The sequence below is a fragment of the Artibeus jamaicensis genome, unplaced genomic scaffold (genome assembly GCF_021234435.1).
Source record: "Artibeus jamaicensis isolate MK-2021 breed Jamaican fruit bat unplaced genomic scaffold, CSHL_Jam_final contig_465, whole genome shotgun sequence".
Taxonomy (NCBI): Eukaryota; Metazoa; Chordata; class Mammalia; order Chiroptera; family Phyllostomidae; genus Artibeus; species Artibeus jamaicensis.
In genome coordinates, this window is record NW_026521843.1 from 22,860,246 (window position 1) to 22,886,220 (window position 25,975).

The 25,975-nt window shown below is 40.0% G+C and overlaps 1 protein-coding gene across 1 annotated transcript in view; it reads right to left on the reverse strand.

Moving 5' to 3' along the window:
- HNRNPLL (heterogeneous nuclear ribonucleoprotein L like) overlaps positions 1 to 19,960 on the reverse strand; it is a 46,382-nt gene extending 26,422 nt beyond the window's left edge. The window contains exons 1-2 of the mRNA XM_053666967.1: positions 19,395 to 19,960; positions 5,405 to 5,523 (exon numbers count right to left, since the gene is read on the reverse strand). Of these exons, the coding sequence (XP_053522942.1) occupies positions 5,405 to 5,523; positions 19,395 to 19,583 (308 nt within the window). The 5' untranslated portion in view covers positions 19,584 to 19,960. The remainder of the gene's footprint in view (positions 1 to 5,404; positions 5,524 to 19,394) is intronic.
- Positions 19,961 to 25,975: the final 6,015 nt, after the last annotated feature.

Genomic DNA, 25,975 nt, shown 5'->3' on the forward strand with positions numbered 1-25,975 from the left:
CAAACGCCATTGCTCCCTCTCTGTCCCCACATACAGCGTCACAAACCAGCAACCTGGGTTGCCCCGCCCTGGTGAACACCTAAGACTCCACCCCTCATACTTAACAGGCGCAAACACACCAAAATATTATGGCTCAAGAAGAACAGCTCAAAGCCCCAGAGTCAATACTTCTAAGCGACCAAGAGATAGACAATCTATCCGATGCATAGTTCAAAACACTGGTGATCAGGATGCTCACAGAACTGGTTGATTTTAGTCACAAATTAGAGGAACAAATGAAGGCTAAACTAATTGAAATTAAGGGAAATACACAGGAAACCAATAGTGCTGGAAAGGAAACTGGGACTCAAATCAAGAGAGTGGACCAGAAGAAAGAAGAAAATCACCAAACAGAAAAGAATGAAGAAACAAGAATTCAAAAAAATGAGGAGAAGCTTAGGAACCTTCAGGACATCTCTTTAAACCTTCCAACATCCGAATTATAGGCGTACCAGAAGGGGAAGAGGAAGAGCAACAAGTGGAAAAGTTATTTGAACTAATAATAAAGGAGAACTTCTTCAAGCTAACAAAGGAAATAGACTTCCAGGAAATCCAGGAAGCTCAGAGAATCCCAAAGAAGTCAGACCCAAGAAGAAACACACCAAGGCACATCATCATTACATTAGCCAAGATGAAAATGAAGGAGAGAATCCTAGAAGCAGCAAGAGATAAGGGGACAGTCACCTACAAAGGAGTTCCCATCAGACTGTCAGCGGATTTCTCAAAAGAGACCTTACAGGCAAGAAGGGGCTGGAAAGAAGTATTCCAAGTCATGAAATCCAAAGACCTACATCCAAGATTGCTCTATCCAGCAAAGCTTTCATTTAGAATAGAAGGGCAGATAAAGTGCTTCTCAGATAAGGTCAAGTTCAAGGAGTTCATCATCACCAAGCCCTTATTATATGAAATGTTGAAGGGACTTACCTAAGAAAAAGAAGATAAAAAAGATGAACAGTGAAAGGACAGCAAACTCACAGTTATTAAGAACCACACCTAAAACAAAAGCAAACTAAGAGGACAGCTAGATCAGGAGCAGGACCATAGAAATGGAGATCACATGGAGGGTTAGCAATAGGGGAGTGGGAGAAGGAGAAGGGGGGAGAAGGTACAGAGAATAAGTAGCATAGATGGTAGGTAGAAAATAGATGGAGGGAGGGCAAGAATAGTATGGGAAATTTAGAATCTAAAGAACTTGAGACACATAAACTGAAGGGGGCGAATGGTGGGGGAGGGGTGTGCAGGGTGGAGGGGAATGAAGGAGGGGGAATGGGACAACTAAATGGCATAATCTATAAAATATATTAAAAAGAAAAAATAATTGCTTTCTATGTAAATGGCTTAAATGCTCTAATCAGAAAACATAGGGTAGCAGAATGACCCATACGAGACCCATAAATATACTGTCTATAAGAGATCCACCTCAGAGCAAGATACACACCGACTAAAACTTAAGGGATGGGAAAAGAGATTTCATGCAAATGGAAAATTTTTAAAAAGCTGTGGTAGCAATACTTATATCAGACAAATCAGACTTCATGTACCCAACATAGGAGCACCTAAACATGTAAGGTAAAGACTGATGGTCATAAATGGAGAGATCGACAGTCACGCAGTCATAATGAGATTTGAACACCCTTTGACATCAACGGACAGATCTTCCGGACAGAAAACCAACAAGCAAACAGCGGCCTTAAATGACGCGCTAGATCAGATGGATTTAATTGACATCTCAGAGCATTTCACCACAAAGCAGCAGAATATACATACTTTTCAAGTACACAGGGAACATTGTCGAGTATAAACCACATCTTAGGACACAAAACGAGTCTCAAAGTTAAGACTGTAAGTATATCAACCATCTTCCCTGACCATAATGGTATGAAACTGTAAGTCAATAACAAGAAAAAACTGAAAAACACACAAAGACAAGGAAGCTAAATAATATGTTGCTAAGCAATGAATGGGTTAACAATGAGATCAAGGAAGACATCAAAAAATACCTCGAAACAAATGAAAATGAGAACACAACCCAAAATCTGTGGGACACAGAGAAAGCAGTCCTAAAAGGGAAATTCATAGCATTACGGGACTATGTCAAGAAATGGGAAAAAACTCAAATAAACAATATAACTTTTTAAAAAAATCCTCACCTGAGGATCTGAGAGAGAGAAAGAGAAATATCAATGTGAGGGAAAAATATTTATCAAATGCTTCCTGTACATGCCCTGACCAGGGATTAAACTCACAACCTAGGTATGTGCCCTGACCCGGAATCAAACCTGCAACCTTTTGGTGTACAGGACAATGCTCCAACAAACTGGTTTTTTGAAAAGAAAATTCCCTTTAGAAATACGGACTTGTTGCTGAAGTTCTAAAATCTTAAACGTATAAAAAATAGAAAACCACGCAATCAGGTCTATGCTAAAGAAATTAAAGAAAAATCAAAATATTCCCTCACAAATATAAGTTGGTTTAAGAGCTAAATACGTTAATAATGGCCCCTGGCTCTGAAAACAGAAAAAATTATAAAGATTAAAAAATAAATTCTTTATTGGACTATTCTAGACTTGGTCATAGTAAAATCGCTTTCCAGAATTGCGATAAAGGTGAGCTAGAAGAATAGACTTTAAACTTAAAAAGGTTACCCAGAAAAGTGGCATCATATGAAGATTGAGAAGGGAAAACCAGATATTGCAGATATTTTAAGAATGCATTTAAATTGCCTAGAAGGTAATTTTTAAAAAATCTTTAAAAAGCATAAATATGAGGAAGATTGAAAGACCAAAGGGGAAAAAAATAACAAAAAGGCTAAGGGATGTGGTAGGTGCTGTCACTTTACAGTGCGAGACATGTTTTAAATAAACGCAGCAGGAGGCAAAAAAATGACCACATAAATTAGGCCTTAAAAGTTCTGTTATAAATGTTTAACTAATCACTACTGGCACCCTCTCCCTGAATGGGAGTGGGGGGGGGGCATTTTTAAAACACAAATGAAAGGGGGAAGAGAAAGAGAAAAAGAAAAAGAGACTCGGCACATATTTTTAAATATTCTTCTGATTATAATACATGAATGTACATTACAGAATAAAGACAAAAATATAGCAATGTTATTATCATGACAAAATCGTTCTTAACACTTTGTTATAGTTTCTCCTGAACGTCTTTCCTACGCATTTAGTTTTCAGGTATAAACTTACCAAATATTAAACCTGGTGATTTACCTGTTTAATATTAGGAGTTTCAATATAATGTTTATAATTACACATCACAAAATAAAGAAACAAGTAGAGAAAGGTTCCAAATTTTTGTCTTTTACTGAATCTAGAGAGAGGGGATAGAAGGAGAAAGCGAGAGAAGCATTAATGTGGGAAGTGCTGACCGGGGCCTCTTGCACTCGTCCCGACTGGGGACAGTACTCACAACCCGGGCATGTGCACTAAGCCAGAATCAAACCAGTGACCTTTCCGTTTGCAGGGTGACACCCTAACCAACTGAGCCACACTGGCCAAGGCGAAAAATGTTCTATAAATACAACATTTTGAAGCAAAACACTTGCTTTTCATTGGAGACTATTCAAGGTTCTTTCATACCAGTCACTTTTTCAATATCATTTCATACAACTGAAACTCCTAATTTCCTATTTATGCCAATTAAGCTCTTAATTATGCACTAATATGTTCCAATCATTTCATGACTTTTCTATCCACATAACTACCAATCTTGAGGGCAGAATGACAGACTATGCAAGTTAACTGAGTAACATCCTCATAGGGAACCCTTTACTGTGGACTTAAGTATCAAACGGTATAGAGTCTGAAAATGAACAGGCCACCCAAAAGTAACTCAAATTACTCACCCACTTAAACATTGTTCTATTTATTTAATCCGAACATTTAAGTCATGGTCAAAATTAACATCAAAATTTCCAACTATATTATACTCGACTGTTTTTCTGACATCATTTCAGTATTCTTGGTTATAAGAAAATAACTTTAAATGTACTAACTATATAAGAGCAAAAGAAAAACCCAAAATAAGCACCTTTTTATAACTCCATGGGACAATGCATCACTCAGAAGGTCCTCAGAGTAAATGGAGTTAGTCTAGTGCCAACACACAAGTCCAAATAGGGTCTAAGGAGTCTGTTTCAATATATGTGCAACTCTCCAGACAGACTTAACTTCCAAGATCCTCTCCGAATGACTAAGAAGTGGTAAGGTGATCTCAGGGATACTTCAGGAAGTGGGCGTTTTTATGCTTTTTTATGGCCATGTGGGTTCCCGATTTGTACCTCCAAGGATAACACGTAATAAATAGTCAATGATTTCTGTGGTACCCAAGTTGAGAAAAACAGTTTTGCCAGCTGTCTACCCCCCAATGAAGTAACCAGAGCGATAAAAAGGATGCCGCGGTGGAAGGCATCGCCTAAAACCCCTCCTGCTCCTTTGAAGCAGTGACTCCCTCCTGCTGACATCTCTGCTCACTGTCTCACCATCTAGTGAGGCATCATCCTTTCAATACTCGAAAACTCCAGATAAATTTTTATAAAACTGAAGCAAGGGAAAGCAATCGAGCTGTCTCAGCAAATATATTGAAATTTCTCTCCTATTTATATAGTCTGACTTAGTCTGTATCACTGAGGCCTAAAACAAAAATGCTAAACATATTCATCAAGGAAAAACTTATTATAAAAATCAACTCTACACTATCAATACTAGGAAGAGAACAACGGCCAGACATACTCAAAAAACAATTCAGAAATAATTTTAAGTGTCTACTTCTGGTAGCAGATTCACTTTTCTAATATGTTTTCACTTAAGTCAATGTTCTTCGGCACGCAGCAGCTTTGGGAAGAGTGAATACAAAACGCGAGGGGAAGGGCACGCTGGGATAAAACACTGCTCGGCATCTGCGTAAGAACGCACAGCAACAGCAACACGCAGCTAAGCAAACAGTGCCTATCTTTCATCTACCCACTTTTACTTGCCAATTCCTAAATATTCCAAAATAATTTTAAAAAACAAAAAAGAAAATTAGTATTTAAGTACCACTAACCACTTTCAAACTCTGAAGCTGAAGGGTGTAATCAACTCATTGGTTTAAAAGCAGTGTTTAAGAAGGAATCATGGATTCCCATGAAAATCAGATGAAAGAAGCAATAATCCTTTTTACACACAACCTGGTTAGGGAATAAGAGGTGAAAATGGTCCCCAAAACACATGCTTGAATCATCCCAGGAAGGTTAAAAACAAAGAAGTACAGTGATATGCAAATTTCATATAATAAATGGTTACACTGGTAGCAACCAAGCAGGGCCTGTTCTCCCACACTGCTTTCAATCTTTACGAAGTCCTTATTGTCTTACCATATTGTCCCAAATTTTTCCAGAGCCTCCACGAGGTCTGCTTCCACCACAGACTCACAAAGTCCTCGAACATGGACAACGGGTGAAACAGAAACTTTATGATGACTTCCACCTGCCTCCTAGAAAGAGAGAACAATTTGTAATTAAAAACTTTAAAATTCCAAATTGCATCTTTCAGTAAATTCAACTCTGCTATAAAAAGCAAACAAACAAGTAAACAACAAAAAAAGTACAATCCACAAGTTAGTAAATAGGACCTAAGATTAAAATCAACAATTAAATGCTTGGCATGAAAATTTTGATTTCTTAAAAGGGAGGATTCTTAAGACTCCCTGACAAGATGAAGGTAGACATGGCTCACCTCCTCACACGACCACAGCAAAATTTACAGCTAAGCTGGAAAACAACTATCACCCAGAATCATCAGAAAATTAAGTTATATGGAAGTCTGACAACCAAGGAATTACAGAAATCACATCCACACAGAAGAGTAGGAGGAGCAGAGACACACAGGTCCCACACCCACATGTGGTGGTTAAAAATCTACAGAGATCCCAGCCCCACACCAGACCACCCAGCCCAGGGTTCCAGTGCCAGGAAGAAAAGTCCCCATAACTTCTGCCTGTGAAAACCAGTGGGGGGTTTGGGGCAGCAGAAGAAACTGCAGGATTCTTGGTGTCTCCTCTTAAAGGGCCTACAGTGGACTTAGGACTTATTTAAACTCACTCCCCCTGGGCACCGGCATGAGGGGCAGCAGCTGGAAGGGCACCAGGAGCACACGAGGAGAAACTGAAGTGTGAATGTAACCATCAGGGTGAACGCTAGGGGATAGATTCCTCTCAGACAAAACTCCGGAGGCCAGGCAGAGGTCATAGTCTCCTTAGTGAGTCCTCATCCACAGAGCCAGAGAGTGACGACACCATATCTGAGAATCCATCAACTCATTCACATGGGTAGCCCTGTCCTGGTAATTACCTAAGACTCCAACCCATCCAACCTACAGGTGCACTTTTCTGATAGGCCATGCTACTAAGACAGGGAGTCAAAGCAGCTCTGCCTAATACATAGACACAAACACAGGGAAGCTGCCAAATTGAGGAGACAGAGAAATATGGCCCAAATGAAAGAACAAAACAAAACCCCAGTAAAAGAACTAAACAAGCCCTGGCTGGTGTAGCTCAGTGGGGTGAGTACAGGCCTGCGAAAGAAAGGATCGCGGTTCAATTCCCAATCAGGGCACATGCCTGGGTTGCAGGCCAGTTCCCAGCGGGGGACACATGAGAGGCAACCATACATTGACATTTCTCTCCTTCTCTCCTTTCCTTCCCTTCTAAAGATAAATAAAATCTAAAATAAATAAATATATAAAAAGAACTAAACAAAATGGAAACAAGCAACCTATCAGATGCAGAGTTCAAAACATCGGTTATTAGGATGCTCAAGGAACTCAATGGGTACTGCAACAGCATAAAAAGACCCAGGCAGAAACAAAGGTTACACAAAGTAAAATAAAGAAAAATTTACAGGGAATCAGACTTCCAGCCAAGATAGATACACTTTGGTTCCACATACAACCAAAAGAGAGACAACAACAAATTTAAAAACAAAAAACAGGAATTGCTCTAGAAAATAGAACTGTATGGAAGTTCGACAACCAAGGAGTTAAAGAAGAAACATTAACCCAGACTGGTAGAAGGGGCGGAGATGGGCAGCCAGGGCAGAGAGGGCTAGCGGCGCGCGGCGAGGCTGTGGCTGGAGGGCCAGGCAGGCAAGGCAGTGGCTGGTGGAGCAGGCAGTCCCACATTCACATGCGGACAAGCCGGGAGGAACAACTGGGGAGCAAGACAGACCGCACAATCCAGGGTTCCAGTATGAGAAACTGAAGCCTCAAAACCTTTGGCTATAAAAACCTATGCGGGTTGTGGTGGCAGGAGAAACTCCCAGGCTTACAGGAGAGTTTGCTGGAGAGACCTGCAGAGTTCTAGAACTCACCTGCCCAACACCAGAAGGGCCAATTTGCTTGTGGGTGGCGGAGAAAGTGACTAAAGCTTGCCAAGAGCAGAGGACGTGGCACTGTTCCCTCTGACCCCTCCTCCACACACAGCACCACATGCAGCAAAGGAAGTTACCCTGCCCTGGAAAATACCAAGGCCCTGCTCCTTACAATGTAACAAAGAAACAAGACACACCAAGACAAAGAAATACGGCCCAAATGAAAGAACAGATCAAAGCTCCAAAAACAGAACTAAGTGATGAAGAGATAGCTAACTTTCAGATACAGAGTTCAAAACACTGGTAATCAGGATGCTCACAGAAATGGTTGAGTATGGTTGCAAAATAGAGGAAAAAGTGAAGACTATGCAAAGTGAAATACAGAAAACACACAGAGAACCAACAGTGAAGGGAAGGAAACTTGGATTCAAATCTACAATTTGGAAGAGAAGGCAGAAATAAATATTTAAGTTGAACAGAATAAAAAAACAAGAATTCAAAAAAAATGAGGAGAGGCTTAAGAACCTCTGAGACAACTTCAAATGTTCCATCATCCGAATCACAGGGGTGCCATAAGAAGAAGAGCAAGAAATTGAAAATTTGAAAAAATAACAAAAGAAAACTTCCCTACTTTGGAGAAGAAACTAAACAAACAAGGCCAGGAAACAGAGAGTCCCAAATAAGCTGGACCCAAAGAGGACCACACCAAGACACATCATAATTAAAATGCCAAAGGTGAAATATAAAAGAGAGAATCTTAAAAGCAGCAAAAGAAAAGCAAATAGTAACTACAAAGGAGTTCCCATTAAGACTGTCAGCTATTTCTTAAAAGAAACTTTGCAGACAAGAAGGGACAGGCAAGCAGTGTTGAAAGTGATGAAAAGCAAGGACCTACAACCTAGATTATTCTATCCAGCAAAGCTTTAGAATTGAAGGGCAGATAAAGTGCTTTCCAGGCAAGGTAAAGCTAAAGCTAAAGAAGTTCATCAACACCAAACCATTATTATATGAAATGTTAAAGGGACTTAAGAAAAAGAAAATCAAAACTACAAACATTAAAATGGCAATAAACTCACAATTATCAACAACTGAATTTAAAAAACAAACTAAGCAAACAAACTCAACAGAAACAGAACCATAAATATGGAAATCATTTGGAGGGTTATCAGTTGGGAGGGGGAAGGGGGAGAATAGGAGAAAAAGTGCAGGGATTAAGAAATACAAATTAGTAATTATAGAATAGACAGGAAATGTTAAGAACAATAGACTAGCCCTGGCTGCTGTGGCTCAGTGGACTGAGTGCTGGCCAGCAAACCAAAGAGTCACCAGTTCAATTCCCAGTCAGGCTACATGCCTGGTATGCAGGCCAGGTCCCCAGTAAGGAAAGCGAGCAAGAGGCAACCACACATTGATGTTTCTCTCCCTCTCTTTCTCCCTCCCTTCCCCTCTGTCTAAAAGTAAATAAATAAAATCTTTAAAAAAAAAGTATACTAAAGAACTTATATGCATGACCAAGGGGCATGAACTAAGGGGGGAAATTGCTGGAGAGAATTGGGAGTACCAGGTGGAGTGGTAAAGGGGGGAAAATTGCAACTGTAATAGCATAAAATAATATAAATATATTTATATTATATTTATATATTTATAAAATATATATTTATAAAAACAAAAGGGCACATTCTTTTACAATAAGAAGTAAAAATAGGTTATTTAATACCTTATTTTAACTTCTTAGGAAATCTCAGAAAAAACATCGGCGGATAAAGCATGCTAAGATTGGAAATAGATTTTATATTAATAATTTCAGCTTTACCTTCATAAAATCAAAATCTCAAGTAGTCCAAAAGAACAAAACGTCCCAATTTAAAACTTTTTAAATATAAAGATTATATACTTTATTTTTTCTGTATGTCAACTTTTGTCCTGTTTAATTGGTTACCTTGTCCCACCACAATTTAAAGTCCAATTTAAAGTTATACAAGGGACCATGTAGGAGAATACTTTGAAAAGTAAAATAGCTCTCATTTACTTATCGAGTTCCATTAAGACAAAGATTTGTATTTACAGCTCACTGCTGGGCACCTCTCTTGTATCATTTTAAAGTAACTTCAGATAGGTAGACAGAGATAGATGTATGTATGTATGTATGTATGTATATCTCTGAAAAATCTATTAAGTGAAAGCTTTTTTTTTGGGGGGGGGGTCCCTACAGACGAATCTAAAAGCACCATTAAAACTTAATCATTTTAAGAAAATTAAACCCATTATGGCTATTCTAAAAGACTCACCAATTTTTTCCATCATAAAGACTGTCAGAAAAATGTAATAAACTCCTATGTCAGAATTTAAAGAACTGATTTGAATATAAAAAGTAACCATGGGACTATGCTACATGATTGCCATAACCAACAAATAATTTCAGTGATCTGCAAATTCTAATTTAACCCTTAAAATTTCATTTGAACTGCTTAGGTTTAGTTTCTTCTATGTTTACATGTCACTAAATTTGAAACAAGACATTCTGACTGTCCCCTGTGTAAACCAGCATTCTCTTAGCAACCTGAACAAATGAGACCATGACTATGTGAAACTCAACAACCAAATGTGCATTATCACCATTAAACTCTTAAATATTGCTGGACAACAACAATGCAGGAAGAGAGCTAAACAACACCTTAACACCTAAATTTAAACAGACATTTAAAGTATAAAAATAACAAGCTTTACTCTAAAAATATTTAGACAATAATAAACTGCAAGGTATAAGATAGTTATCTCCATTGACCCTTAGAAATTAACTGGCAAAATTTTTGTAAAAGTACAAGAGAAAACTATATTGGCCTGGACTCTTCAAAAAGTTAGTATCATAAAACAGTGGAAGATTTCAGATTGAAACTAAAGACAGACAACAACCAAATGCAGTTAAGTGAGCCTTAATTTTACAATAGACATAAAACTGCTATAAAAGACATCTTAGGGCCCTGACTGGTGCGGCTCAGAAGACTGAGCGCCAAACTGTGAACCCAAGGGTCACTGGCTTGAGTCCCAGTCAGAGCACATGCCTGGGTTATGGGCCAGGTCCCCAGTCAGAGGGTATTCAAAGAGGTGACCACACATTGATGCTTCTCTCCCTCTTTCTTCTTCTCTTGCCCTCTCTAAAAATAAATAAAATCTTCAAAACAAGCAACAAAAAAAAAGATATCTTAGGGACAAATTGGAGAATTTAAGTAGGCAGGGTATTAGATTATATAATGGAATTATTGTCTCAGGTAGCTTATAATAGTAATGGTATAGGAAAGAATATCTCTAATTCCTAGGAATATTCCTGGAATATTTAAGGATAATTGTGATGTCTGTAAGTTACTTTCAAATAGTTTAGGGGGGGAAGTATGTATACAAATAGATATAGATATTTAGAGATAAAAATCCCAAATAAAAAATGTTAAAAATTGAATATGTAATTGAACATGTTACATAATAAAAAATTGGGGAAATATTTTATTATATAATACTTAAGACCTACAAAAGAGAATAAAGAACATTATAACTTACCACCCAGTCTAAGAAATGAACCCTCAATCAATGGAACACATCTCCTCCTCCCCCTCCCTTCCCATCATGGATAACCACTGCCTTGTATACAGTTTTAAAGAATGACTTCTACCCAAATCAGTCTTCTCTCAAAACAAATGGATTACAAGACCAATATTATTAGTTAGTTATATTTCCCAAATGAAACAGATCAAGACTCAAGTCATTCTATAAAAGCTGGAAAATGTTATCAATATGGTATTTAGGATAAGATGGATATCCTAACCTCAAGGGAGAAAACAACATATCCTGTACCCCTTGTATTTCCTTTATTCCCAACTCAGTGAACTTGCTATTCATGAATTTATATACCTTGATATTTCTCTATCTTCAATTTATGTCTCCTTTTCCTGAACTTAAACATTTCTCATCCTTTCTGTTATGTTGTGTATTTAAAAAGAAAAAAAAAACCTAGGGTTGTTTCCAAATATAAAACATATATTAAAGATATCTTTCGAAACCATATTTTCACCTCCCCCATTACCTGCCAAATTACTTTTCTTAGATCAGTACTTTCTTGGGAAAGAGGCAAAGCTAGGGAACCACCGCCACGCCGTATCTTGGTCTGCCCCGCCCATCACGCCTCTAGACAGCTCTTTACAGCCACCGCTGCTTCAGCCACAGGAGTGCAGTGGCACTTGGGTGGAGTTTCCTGAAGCACAGAGAGTCCTACATGGTGCACCGCCACACTGGGATGCGTGAAGACGAAAAATCTGGTTTCTCCTAGGACCCGAAACGAACCCTGAAGTTGATGAAAGGCAAGCAGGAGGTGATCTGAGGCTGGGAAGACGGATGAGTGTGCATCAGAGAGCCAAACTATCTCCCCAAACTGTGCCTACAGTGCTACCACCTAGGTAACATTCCACCAAAAGCCACTTTTCTTCCAGGGGAGCTTCTAAACCTGGAATGACAGGAAGGACCTGCCCCCGAGCCCTTTGTTCTTGGATGTGCCACACACGAATCTGCAGAGCGTTTCCTTATGTTCCACTACACTCTGCGTACACATCTGTCCCAACTGAATGTGTTCTGTCACCCAATTTTGCTCTTTCCCTTTCTCTTCCTATGTGTGCTGAGCTAAACCATATGCCATAAACCTCAAGCTACTTTGTTTTCCTTTTGGGGTAAAAATTCAGTTTCAGTCTTTTGGGTCTAGGTTTCCAATTAAGTATTGGTCAAGTATTAACAGCACGAGCAATGGGTTAACTTCAGACTAGGAATTGGTGTGTGTGTGTGTGTGTGTGTGTGTGTGTGTGTGTGTGCGTTGGCAGGGGACGGGAGGGGAAGAATCTTTATTTTTTGGATGAAATTGTATTTTTTATATATTACATATTTAACATTCTTGCTCCTGTGCTGCAAAGCTATAGCAGATTTGAGGTGCTGTTGATGGCCGAATTATCTCTAAGTTGAGAGATGTCTGTCTTTGGGTTGCATTAAGAACTCTACCCAAAAATGAAGTGGGGAGGGGGAGAGGCCTCGCCTCCACTGTCCCACCCCACTCTCCCCTTAAACCCTCTCTTATAAGCAACCCATCTTCGCTGTGATTTTGGGCACTGCACATATCTGACCCCGGGCCAGCAGGGACCTCTGAAGCCTTCTTCCTGGTCTGGCTTCCCCCCCTCCCATCCCTATCCTGAGGTTTTCTCTCTATTCAGGACTTTTATAATCTCTTAGCTTTCCAGGCTCCACTTTCTAGATTTTAAGAACTTTAATAAAAAGGTAAAATTGAAGGTGTTGTTTGTACCCAGCCTCCATGACATACCCTTGAGGGTCGTCTTAGGAAAATGATACTGGTCATTACAGCTTCAACATCTCCTGTTTTTTGATGCTCAGTCCTGCACTGCCCCCCCCCCCCCCCCCCCCGCAGATCTCAGTTTCCTGGCTTTTCCTCTCCCCCACCCCCTCACTCCCTTGCTGTCCTGTGTGATGAATTCTTGAGAGAAATTACTACCGCCCAACCCCCAACCCCCACACCAGCATTACAAATGAGTTTCATTCCATTATTGCCATAAAAGTGCTTTACACTTTTCTAAAAAAATTATTTTTCTTATTTCTACCTATATTATAAACTGGTGATTAAAAATCTTAAGTCATTTGTAAAGCTTCTTTTATCTACCTTAAAATTGCCTCTTTGAAGGATCACACCATGCATTTAATTCCTAACGGGGTGAATCAATCAGTAGTGCTTACCCCAATCATATATTAATACTTTAATCATGTTATCTCCAGCTTAATTAATTTTTTAAAATTTGGGCTTTCAAAAGCCCAAATTTCTTTCCATTCCAAGTGTTTAGTTATCTAGGTTGTCTCCCAGTCTATTTATATCTATTACTTATCAGACTAGAAATATTCCAAGTATCCAGCAAATGAAAGTATGCCTGCAATTTATGTATATATTTTTCTTTTTTAAGTACTCGACCCTTTCTTTAGGCAAACTGGATCAATTCTGGAGGCATTATTTGGTCTCCATGGCAGACTATAGACTGGTCTAGTCGTAACCATCCCAAACACCCGGTCCCTCAAAGGCGACCTCAAGGACAAACTCTAATAACATCAATCTTGAGTGCAGATTTCTACAACTGCAGATTGAAGACCAAGCACTATTAAAGAGAAGGGAAGCGTCAATCTAAGAGAAATGAGCGGGGCCCATTAACATCTCTTCACACGGAAAAGCAGTAATTTGACTGTAAACTCACAAAGGCCAGGCACAATGTCCTTAGGTTTTTTTGTTTTCCCAACATTCCTACACACAACATGTGCTCAAGAGCCACTGAACTATTTTTCCTGCCCTCCAACCACAGGATTAAGAAAGACCAATCTCAGCCCTGGCCTTTGTGGCTCAGTGGATTAAGCACCGGACTATGAAGCAGTCACAGGTTTGATTCCCAGTCAGGGCACACACCTGGGTTGCAGGCCCGGTCCCCAGTAGAGGGAACGCAAGAGGCAACCACACATTGATGTTTCTCTCTCCCTTCCTCAAAGTCTTTAAAAAAAGGACCAATCTCAAATTTAGTAATTCATCCCCCAACGCCAGGCACGAAAACCCACTGCCTCTCCTTAAACACTTCCATTGACAGGAAACATGCTACCTACTGAGGCAATCCTTTATATTCTTAGAAAATTCTTCATAATATTGCATTCATTTCTGTCTCTCTGTAGTGTCCTGTACAAAATGGCATCAGCAGTCAGATCAGCTTTTGAATCTCTGAAGACTTACTGGCTCAGTGACCTTAGGCTAATTACTTAAACGTTCTGAGCTTGTTTCATTATTTAAAAAAAGAAAAAGAAGAAAACAACAATATCCTTATCATATAAGATCACAATAAATAAATGAAACAAAAAATAAAAATGCCTAGCACTGCTAGATGTAGTTACTGAACAAAGTTTCAATATTAGTTGGCACCTCCACCATTACCTATATATATTTCTCTCTTCTACATGATAACCTTCCATTACTTATAATGATTTCTTAAATCACACCTCTAGGTTTACCCTTCAGTTAAATATCCTCCCAGATTCTTCTACCATTCCTCTTATGATGTGATTTTTAAGTGCCCTCTCCATTCTGGTCATTTTTCTCTGGATTCGTTAGAATTTGTAATATCAAGAAAGAAGTATATGGCCCTGGCCCTCGCTCAGTGGATTGAGCGTGAGCCTGTGAACCAGACAATCGTGGTTCAATTCCCAGTCAGGGCACACGCCTGGGTTGCAGACCAGTTCCCTGCAGGCCAGTTCCCAGCAAGGAACCCACAAAAGGCAACCATACATTGATGTTTCTCTCCCTCTCTCCTTCCCTTCCCCTCTAAAGATAAAGAAATAAAATATTAAAAAAAAAAAAAAGAAAGAAGTATAGCATCTCCAGATATTTAAGATTATCCCTTCTTTGACTTTGGAGATTTCATATAGACCAAGAACAAACTACTTTTAAGGGGCAGTTGCAAATTCTTTTTAACTCATACTGTACTTAAGAGATTAACTACATTTTTTCCTTACTAAATTAAACAATCCCATCTCTTTACTCGGTCTTTGTCTTTGAGAGAACGCCGCAGACTCCCACATGGGAACTGCTTTAATTTTCCTACCCAAAGTTTTTAAGGTATATTTGATCAACTAACAGAGCAAAGATTAAAAGGAACAGCCATATGATTCAAATAACTTTCTTTTAAATAATCTTTTTTTTCTCATGTACTATAAATCCTTTGGTTTTTGCCTACCCCAGAATCCCTTCTCACTTCTTCTAGATAAACACAACAAAAACAGAGGAGGAAAAAAACCTCTTCAATTCCATATTATTATACTGGCATTCTCAATCACACAGCCACGTCTCCCCAATTTCAGAGATGGCAGTAATTAGTTGGGGGAATGAACTGAGAAATAAAAAATGGTTGATCAGAGAAGATAAACGGGCACTGGGGAACAGAAAATCTCCTCTCTATTTGCTGGTTTTCAGATAGAGCTAAAACATAGAAAGAGACAAAATCAAGTCTCTGGCGTCATCTAAATCCTTGGGTGCAGCCATGCCCAAAACTAGCGCCACAACTTGGCTTTCCCAGTTATATGGGCCAATAAATCCTCTAGCCCTGCCCCCTTTTAGTGTTGCTTAAGTTCATCTGAGTTGTTGCTGTGACTGCAATTACAAGTTTTGCAAGTTATATTCAATTTCACAGAGGAAAAAACACTAAAATGATGTAGACTTACTCATTTTTTAGATACAGATTTTTTTTTTTACTATTATTATATCACTGAGAACTAACTGCACCTGGCACATGACGTAGGGGCTCAAGAATTATATTTTTAATGAGTTAAAGAGATCACAGTGCTCATCTATTCTAACCACCTCACGTGATAGTGGCACTGAGTTCCAAAGCATGTTGATAGCAGAGCCAAGGCACCTGCCTTGCCTGGGCTTATGGCTCTATTAACAGCTCTGTTCGTTTATTTCTCACACAGAGAAATAAAACTGAAAGACAGTAATACCTAGTGCTTTTCATTTCCTTCCCAAAACCAGGCCTGAAAATCCACAGTTACTGTAGCAAGCTTAGCTAAAGGCGATTATTATTGCAATCGCAGCCTCAAGGATCTGGCACTTCCCTCCAGGGCACACATGCTGGAAATGTTTTACTCCCTAGAGTAGTTACTCTGTTCTGTCAGAGTCTCTAAACTTTTCCTGTGGGAGATAAGCAGACAAAGTGACCTCTTCCCAACTCCCATATTCATCCAAAAAGCTATCGTAATAGTCCTATCATCACTGTAATTTTAGACCATTAAAGTAGGATAGTGTGTCTTAAATTCAAACTAGAGTCTCTACATAATATTTCTTTAGTTGGAAATCCTAGGAGCTACATTTTTATCTTGGCATTTTGCCATCTTAAAAGTCTGTTTAATAAATATTGAGACACAAATTTGCACCTCATAAGTGAACCACTTTATAATCTTTAATTTCCTGTTTACTCACTAGCAGAATAGAGTAAAAGAAAACTCTTGAAACTCTCCAAAATAAATCAGTACTCCAACATTTTTTATTGATACCTGCCTTTGTAAAAACACATCTTTTCTAGGTAACCTCCCAATTCAATTCCTCAATTAGTTTTGCAAAGTCAATTCCCAATATTTTCAAGTCAAACTGCTTCCTTAAAAGTAAGCAGACACAGAAATTTACAATTAATAGAATCTTGAAGGTCATGGCTGGTAAACTTAAGAACACCATTTACTCTGTAAGAATAAAGTAACTCTGTAATACATAGCACAAACCTCTATAATCAAGTGTTGTTCAACAATGTATCCTAATGAATCTAAACCACTCAGGGATTTTTTGCTCTTCAAAATAAGTACTGTAAGTTATGAATTCGAAGAATGTCTTATTTCTCATGTCTAAATTATTTAACTCATTTCTCTTTGTACCTTAAAACGTCATCATCATTCACAATGACCAATTAATCTTCAAATTAGGAACATTTGTAGAAAGTTATTCTTAATATGCACTCACTTTCCTCTTTATATCTAGTTAATATTATTAAGCACTCATGAAAATAATTATGAAAATCCAAACAGCATAAATCTTTGAAGTCTCACTTTGCACTTTATAAACTTCCAACTAGATTTGAAAAGACTGCCCATCATTGTAACCTAACCTGCATTTTACTTTTAACAGTTTGATCACAAAGGTATTTCTTCTCAGGCTGGGCTGAAGGGCCACTAGGGTTGAGCCAAAACCCTTTTTCAGTTAGAAGAATTACCATATATGTAGATGATGATGCACTAGACAGTAAACTTCAATCCAACAAATTCCTACCCTAATAGAGTTTTATTATGTACAGGTTTCCATAGTTGCAATGATTTCAAAAGAGGACCAAAAATAACATGAAGTAAAATGTTTAAAAACAGGAAAAACAGACAATCATTAGATTTCACAGTGCAATATGGGTTCCACTGTTAAATAAAATTCACCCTCACTGAAGAGCAAGATCGAACAAAAATTTGAATTTATAATGCAATCCACATACATTACTTCCTGCCTGGGTAATTTAAAACCTGCATTATTATTAATCACTTACCACAACTTCAGATATGGAAAGGCATGTAGTTCAACTTCCACATTTCACAGACTAAGAGAATTCAGCATAGTTAACTGACTTGCCTAAGGTCGTATAAACTGGATGCCAGCTAAGACTTCTCACTCTCCCCAGTCCTGCCTGGTGCTATTTTGGCTATTTCCACTGCCCAATACAAATCACTCTGGACACATTTCTTACACATTATTTTCTTCCCAACATCTTACACTACTGGCTTAATGTTTAATGATTTTTATAAACTGATTAAGTGTCTCATTTCATGATGCTGCACAGAAACTCAAGCAAGACTTTTGGCAAAAGAAATACATTGATCCGATGCATCTAAGTATCACTTATGATATTACCATTCTCAACGTCCACAATGGAAATGGCTTTGAACATTTTCTTTAAAAGAAATGTAATGTCTTTATTCACCCTTCCAAGTATATTTTGAACATCTCAAACAGCTAGGCACAAAAATCGAATGTAATATCTAGCCATAAGAAAGATACTTTATGCAGAGGAAGGAGTTCCTTTTGTAAATGTGTTACAACCTTTATCTGTCACATTATCGTATCTGTAACTCTAACTCAGAGTAACTGAGTTAGTATCTGTAACTCTGTAACTCAGTTTGGGGACTACTGATCAGAATTTTTTTACATACAAATTCAAACAATAGCTGAAAGACCTCTAATTTGCCTCTTACCAAAGGTGAAAACCACATTAATAACATAATATTTGCGTACAATTTCATAAATTTCCGGTAAAGTTTGCGTTAAAGAAAATCACAATTAAAAAAGGGGAAAACACAGAAACGAGGGAAAAAACAAAGTAAAAAAAAAAAACAAGAACAATGAAAAATGAAATCACAATTAATGTGTTAAATGTTTAAAGAACACCTACGACGTCATTAATACAACTTAATGCGCCAAAAAAGGGCAAAAATATTTGCTTTGCTTCTTTCCTTAAAGCCTCCATCCCGCTGAAGCTGAGTTACTGTTTGCTGTGGATAAAAAACAATTTTCATATTCCCTCTACCTTCACCTAACACTTTTGATAAGAGAAAAAGAATCTAGGAACGTGTGTTTAATGTTGTCCTCAGTTCAGTTCCTCCTTTAATGGGGCAAATCTGGGGGAAAAAACTGACCATGAAAAAATCACCATGAGGTGATTTTAAGATTTGTTTCATTTGAAAGTTAGGACGTCCTACGCTTACCAACGCATTTTTTAAACCGAAGCTAAAAACTGTATTGAGTAATAACCATAAAACTAGGTAGCAAAGCATGCACGCCACACCTGCCAAGAATAAACATTTTTAAGTTAAACCTTCAGTGGAACTAGGGTGTGAGCGCCAGAGCGTAATCAACTAATTTGGTTGTGACTCCCCACCGGACCTCGGCGAGGCGTCCGCGTCGCAACAGACGCAACCAGCCTGTGACCGCGACCGGAGCGCGGATGCTAGGGGAAGAGGGGCTGGAAGGAGGGAGTGGGTGGCCCAGATGCCAGCCGGCAGCGGGAAGAGTTAAATTAACAAAAGACCTCATCGCGCACCAAAGCCCCATGGATCCGGAGCAACGCCTCCCCGCCGCCCCCTCCCGCGACCCTCTCCAAGTTCAGGGCGGGCAGCCGAGTCGCGCCGGGGCCTGCAGCCGGGCCAGGGCCTGATTCGCGATCGGGATGCGGAAAACAGGCTGGGCAAATACGAGCCCTAAAGCGAAGAGCCGGAGCTTCCCTACACGGTCAGCGCAGCAGTAAAGGGAATGGAGGTGGGAGGGAGGCCCGGAGCCGACTCCCCGCCACCGGGCCCTGCTTCCCGGGGAACCGCCAGGAAGAGTGGACAGAGCGCCGCGCTTTGTTACCGGCTGTGAGAAGCTCCGGCCGCCTCCGCCGCCATCGCCCCCGCCCCGGGGCGTCGCTTCCCGGCGGTTCTCTCCTTCCTCGGCTGAGTAGTCGATCTCCCCCTCCTCGGTCTTGAGGCGCTTGGCCTGGCTCTCGTACTCCCGATCCTCCTCGTACGTCTCCCTGGGGGAGGATGAAGAGGAGGACATGGCGGCGGCCGGAGGGACAGGCGGGCAGGCGAGTGGGGGGTGGCTGCGCGGAGCGGGCCTCGGACCGCCGGTCTGTCCCCACCGCGGGCAGCGCGTCCTCCGCGAGGTCTGCGCGGCCCGTCCTCCGGTGCGGCGCGCTCAGGAGCCGGGTGCGTAGGGAGAGCGTCCGGGGAGGGAGCTCCCGAGTGGCCGCTCCCTGGTACTAAACAGCCAACATGCAGCCTCTCCCCGCTCCTCCGTCTCCGCTCCGAGCCCGGGGGAGCGAATCTTATGGATGGGACGCGACCGTGGCTTCCGGTCTTCCCTCCTCCCCAGATCCGCTGCCCGCCGCCGAGGCCGAGCCTCCGCCCCCGCCTGCGCTGTGTCCGCTCAGGATCGAATCCAGCAGCAGCCCTCGGGAAGCGCCCCCCCCCACCCCGCCACCCCTACCTGAGTCTCGCTCCCTATTGGCAGGGGGAAAAGTCGACCGGGCTTCCAATTGGCTATAAGGGCCGTTGGTCAAAGCCCACGGCCGTCCTCGCCTTTCTCCCTGCACCTTTTGAACTCCACCCTGGCCTAAGACTCCAGACTGCGCAACGCTCGCCGCGCGCCTCCAGATAGCGGTTGCGTCCCCTTGGCGGTTAACGCTGTTAGGCTAACCTGAGGCCTACGGGTGGTGAGCGGGGAGGGCAGGCCATGAGGCGTGCAGAGGTGTTAGAACTGCGGCTGTTAACCGCCCAAATTTAAATGCTTTTATTTGTCATGAAAAAGAAGGGGAAAATCTCTAGAATGCCTGCAGATGTGCCTCACACAGCCTAAAACTACAGGGAGAGAGGAAAGAAAAGGGTTTGTGACCACAAAAGTAGCCTTCTCCCTATGCTGTGTGCAAAATCTGGTAGAAGTGGTGGACTCCCTGCCCCTAACTAGATATTGGAGAACAGCACTCAACACTGACTAAATGCAGCAAGTGCAAGTCTGCAGAAGACACTCCACACTGGCGAATGTCAGTTTGATCAGTTAGCACTCGTTGTCACCTAGACCTTTCTTCTTTCCTGACAATTATAGGGGACTTGTCTGTGTAAGTTCTCTGCTCCAATTAAATGACTTTTAAACCTTCCATGTAAAATTTCATCATCCCAACCCTTTCCTTTATAGACGATCTATTTCATATTATCATGAATTTTTGAAAGATACGAAAGCCTATCGCAACTGTCTTTGTCATTTGGACAACAGCTCCCCTCCTCTGTGGAGCCTGGAGGACTCTTCCAAACTTCTAGTTGCTGCTTTCTCTTTTAGCAGCTGGGGCCTTTGTACTTACCTCTTAAGATGTTCTTTTTCAAAGACTTGAAAGTGCTTGAAGATAGGAACTGTGCTCTTTTCATTGTTTCAAACCTAGTTCCTGTGCAGTCCCTGCACAAGTTAGGGCTCAGCAATGCCCAATGAGTGGCCTGGGAAAATAAAGATACAGTATATCTTCCAGGGGAGTCACTGGCAAATCTAATGCAACTCTGTGACTTAGCCCTTGGAGGATTGCAGAGGATCCATACCCAGCAATTTCACTTCTGGATATCTATCCAAAGAAAATAAAAACATTGTTTTGAAAAGTACATGCATCACTATGTTCATTGCAGCATTACTTGCAATAGCCAAGATATGAAAACAATCTAAGTGATTCTTGATAGATGAACGGATAAAGAAGTTTTGGTATATATATACAATGGAATATTACCAAATCATGAAAAAGAATGAAATCTTGACATTTGTGACAACATGGATGGATTTAGAGAATATTATGCTAGGTGAAATAAATCTGACACAACATATACCATATGACTTTACCTATATATGGAACCATTTTTAAAATATATATTTTATTGATTATGCTATTACAGTTGTCCCATTTCTTTCTCTCCTTTATTCCCTTCTGCCCTGTATCCCCCCTCCCACCATCATTCCCCCACCTCAGTTCGTGTCCGTGAGTCATACGTATAAGTTCTTTGATTTCTCTATTTCCCATACTGTTCTTAATCTCCCCCTGTCTATTTTGTACCTACCATTTATGCTTCTTATTCCCTGTACCTTTCCCACTAATTTCCCCCTCCCCCTCCCCCCTCTGATAACCCTCTATGTGATCTCCATTTCTGTGAATCTGTTCCTGTATATGTGCTGCCAAAGCAAGCACTGTATGTGGAACCTTAAAAGAAAGGAAGCAAGGAAGAAAGAGAAATGGATTCATAGATACATAAAACAAACTTGTGGTTACTGCAGGAGAAGGAGGTGGGGAAAAGGGCAAGAAAGATGAAAGGATATAAGAAGTACAAATTTCCAGTTATAAATAAGTCATGGTGTAATGTACAGCATAGGGAATATAGTTAATTATAAAGTGATAACTTTGCATGGTGTCATATGGTTACTAGACTTATCGTGGTGATCACTTAATTAGGTATATAAATGTTGAATAACTATGTCGTATATCTCAAACTAATATATTGTATGGTAACTGTATTTTATTAAAAATAATGTCACTTAAGTGTTTCCATTGTCCTTGCCCCTCAGATGTTTTTTCTACATGTGGCTCTTCCTTTCCTAGGTGTGGATGGTTTCCTTTCCCAGCCTAGTTGTCTCTCCTTTCCAAAACATTTTTAAACATTTTTATTTTTATTTTTTTTGTTGGCAGTGCTTTAATATGGTGTTTTTTTCTACTTTGCAATTTACACTGACCGTCATTTTGGAATTCAGCTGTAAGCTTTTTCACGACACCATACAGCTATAATCAAATCTGTGTGTGGCTGCAAGTACTCACTAAACAAAATAGAACTAAAAAATTAGAAATGTATTTTATAAAATGGAAGTGGATAGAAGAACTATGAAAGAGGGAGCTAGGAGCTGGTTGCAGACAAGGAGACGTCGTTGGCAGAGCCCTGGGAAGAATGAGAGGAGCCCAAGGCCTTGTATAAACTTTCCAAATATTTCACGTGAAGATGAAAATATTTTAAATTCTCATAAGCCTTCATCCAGCCTGTGGGTTCTCCCAAGTTAAAATACAACTCTCACAGCAATCTATAAGGAAATCCACGCTTTCTGAACCTTGCACTATACTCAGTGTCTTACTTCATGAGTTGTAGGTAGAAGTCAGTATGTACCTGCATTAAACTTAATTCTCTTTTGGACTAGCTCAAATAAAATTATTAAGTAAAGAAAAAACCCTGAAGAAGTAAAACTTAACCTGTTTAAAGGACACAGGTGAGCACATTGACCTCAGGTGACCTCTGAGCCTTTGGCAGATGAGTTGTCCACACTGGGACGGCAGGTTCTTTGATAAAGAAAATGCTGTCTAGCTCATCACTTTACCATGAGGAGAGGAAACGAAGGAGGGTATAAATTACATTCTGCATAATTTCATTTAGATGAGAAAAAGAAATTATACATTGCCCAGTAGCCAGAAATGCCTAACAAACTCAGAAACAACTCCTAAATGACAGCCGAAACCTTTTGCACTGCTAGGTACAGCTGTAGGCCAAAGGGCAGATGGTGTGAATGCTTAGTTGGATTAGCTGCTGTTGGGAGGGGAACAGCCAAGAATTCTCTATGCCACAATTCAAAGAGGATTACCCTGGAGTGGCAAACAGATCCAGAGCGAGCCTAGGGAAACTGAGCCATGGTTCTCTATAATCTAGCCCCAAATTGCTGACTATGTAATTTATAAGACATTGTACTAAGCGAGGAAGGGACTAGAAAACTACACAAGCTATTCCCTGCCTTCTCAAAGCCTGCAATCAAATTGAGGAAATAAGGTGCATACCCAAAGGCAGGCTCAAGGCACATATGTTGTATACATGTAATCTACATTGTGCCAGGCACTGTGCTAAATGCTACAAGAATCATGTCGATAAATTCTGTCAGAAGCCCCCTAACGGAGGCATTATTACTATGCCTATTGTACAAGTAAAGAAACCGTGTAGGGGAGATTAAGAGACCTGCCTGGAAGACGCAGTCAGTAAGCTAGAGAGCCAGGATCAAAAGAAGAAGGATGATTTAATTATGAACATATAGATCTACTTTATAATCACTTATCCTGATACTAATTCATTCACTAATTTCTACCAGGGCATATACAATTGTAATTATGGGAATGGGTGAATAAATTATAGTTTTCATCATTTTTATTAGTGTAAGGGAATTCAATTAGCTCCCATAGGAAATTACAAGTATAAGGCACTGTTTTAGTGTTTGTTTTAAAATGTAATTTCTATAGAAAAGCCTCAAACTTTGGTAGATACGTCATTTGAACAACTAGAGATGCAAACTATGAGCTTTTCATGCCAAAACTCAATTTGCAATATTGCTGCTGTTTCATTGAAAATACAAAACTTTTGTTTTCTGCCTCGACTCCTAAAAAAAAGTCAAAACCTTCATGCACACTTAATCTGTGAGCCACATTTCCAAAGAATTGGGACCACAGAAGTGTATTTTAATTAAGACATATTTAACATGAATTCGGCACAGAACAAAGTCCGTTCAGAGACAAAGCAATTAGTTCTACGCAACTTTGTCAAATTCAGAGTACATTGTATGTGATGATATCATTTTCCTTGTTTGGCAGAGATTACCAAGAAAGCGGCACTGTGGCACTGCTGTGCAAACTAGCCCCTTTCGTTTCATCCACATTTGATTAGTTAAGGTGAGCGCCACCATCCCAAAAGCCTGCACCCTACAGGAAGTGCCTCAAGCACTATCAGCTCACTGTGTAGTCAAGTGTAACCAGGGGTATTCTCAGATGCTATCCTCACGCCCATCTGGTTTGGGGCGAGAGCTGATACTGTGTTTAGCCTCTTCAGGTATATAATAATTTGTGATAAACCTGCAGAAATAAAACAGGATGACCTTGGAAGGCCTAGCTCATGTGTTAGATAATGATAGATAAAATTCAGATTCTTGTTATCAGCTATAGCCACGTAGCCTTAGAAATAATATTTAAATTAATTTACTTTTCTCTCTGACTTGTAAATTGATGATGCTTTAGGAGTCTTTAAAAATGATTTTAGACGGAAATGGAAGGGAGGTGAGGAGGGATGGGTGGGTGGGCTGGGATGGGAATAAAAGACAGAAAACCATACTTGAACAACAATTAAAATAATAATATTAATTTTAATTTAAAAAGTAAAATCATAACATTCTGTCCCCAGCTGAGAGTAAATAGAATTTATCAAAGTAAATCATCTTGCATGTGATAATATAGATGAGATTAACAAGCAGTTGCTCACACTTAGTTATTAAGAGAAAATGTGAAATAATTTGGGAGCAATTTGTAACTCTATATAACTATGTAACTCAATAATTTGTAACTCTTAATAACTTTGTTGTTAGGTATGAGGTATCAATTCTTTCTGTCTTCTTTTGAAGCGATAGTTCAGAAACACACTGCCCTGACCAGGCAGCCCAGTTGCTTAGAGCTCCATCCCAGGGCACCACGGTCATAGATTTGATCCCCAGTCAGGGCCCATGCAAGAATCAGCCAAATGGGCGGATAAGTGGAACAACAAGTCAATGTTTCTTTCACTCTCTCTCTCCTCCTCTTTCTCTCTCTCTCTCCCTCCCTTCCCCTCTCTAAAATCAATTTTTAAAGGAATTATTGTTAACTACATCACCATAGCCACTGTCTGGAAACACTATCCCATGCTTCCTCATGTTCATAAAGCTAATGACTGAACAATGGGACTTTTACAGAAGAAAAAAAATGCCTCCACAAACATTCCTATCAGAGACATAGCCTTCCAGACCTTACATGGAAACATCTGAATGTTGAAAGCTAAGCACTTCCATAATAATAGCTTCAAGTGAGTCTGGAAGATGTGATTTTTGGCTACAGGTCTCTGCAGTACAGGAAGCAAACTTAAGCCTGAAGGAGGAAGAAATGCCTGTTAGGTACAATCCTCCTTATCCTCCATGCTTCTCTAAAGAAATTAAACGTTTCATTTAAGTAGATCACATATTTGTGCTGTGCATTTGTAGAATACTAAAAGGTCACATGTATATAGATGTGTATTGTGTGTGTGCACACGTGTGTGAGAGAGTGCATATGCTCCATATGACAGGAAAGTTGCAGAATCAAACCTCAGACCCCAGGCAGCACCATTTCAGTACAACGTCTTCCAGGAGGGAGAATACCATCCTCATGATTTGCTCTTTGTTAATACCCAGTAAGTGCAACCTCCCATCTACTTATATTACTGACTATTTTCTATATCAGTGCTCTCAAAATTTAATGTGCACATAAGTCACCTGGGAATCCTATGAAAATGCAGATCGTGATTCAGTAAACTGGAATAAAGCCTGCGATTCTGCATTTTGAAACAAGCTCCCAGGTGCTGCTGAAGCAGCTGATGTGAAGACCACATTTCCAATAGCAGCAT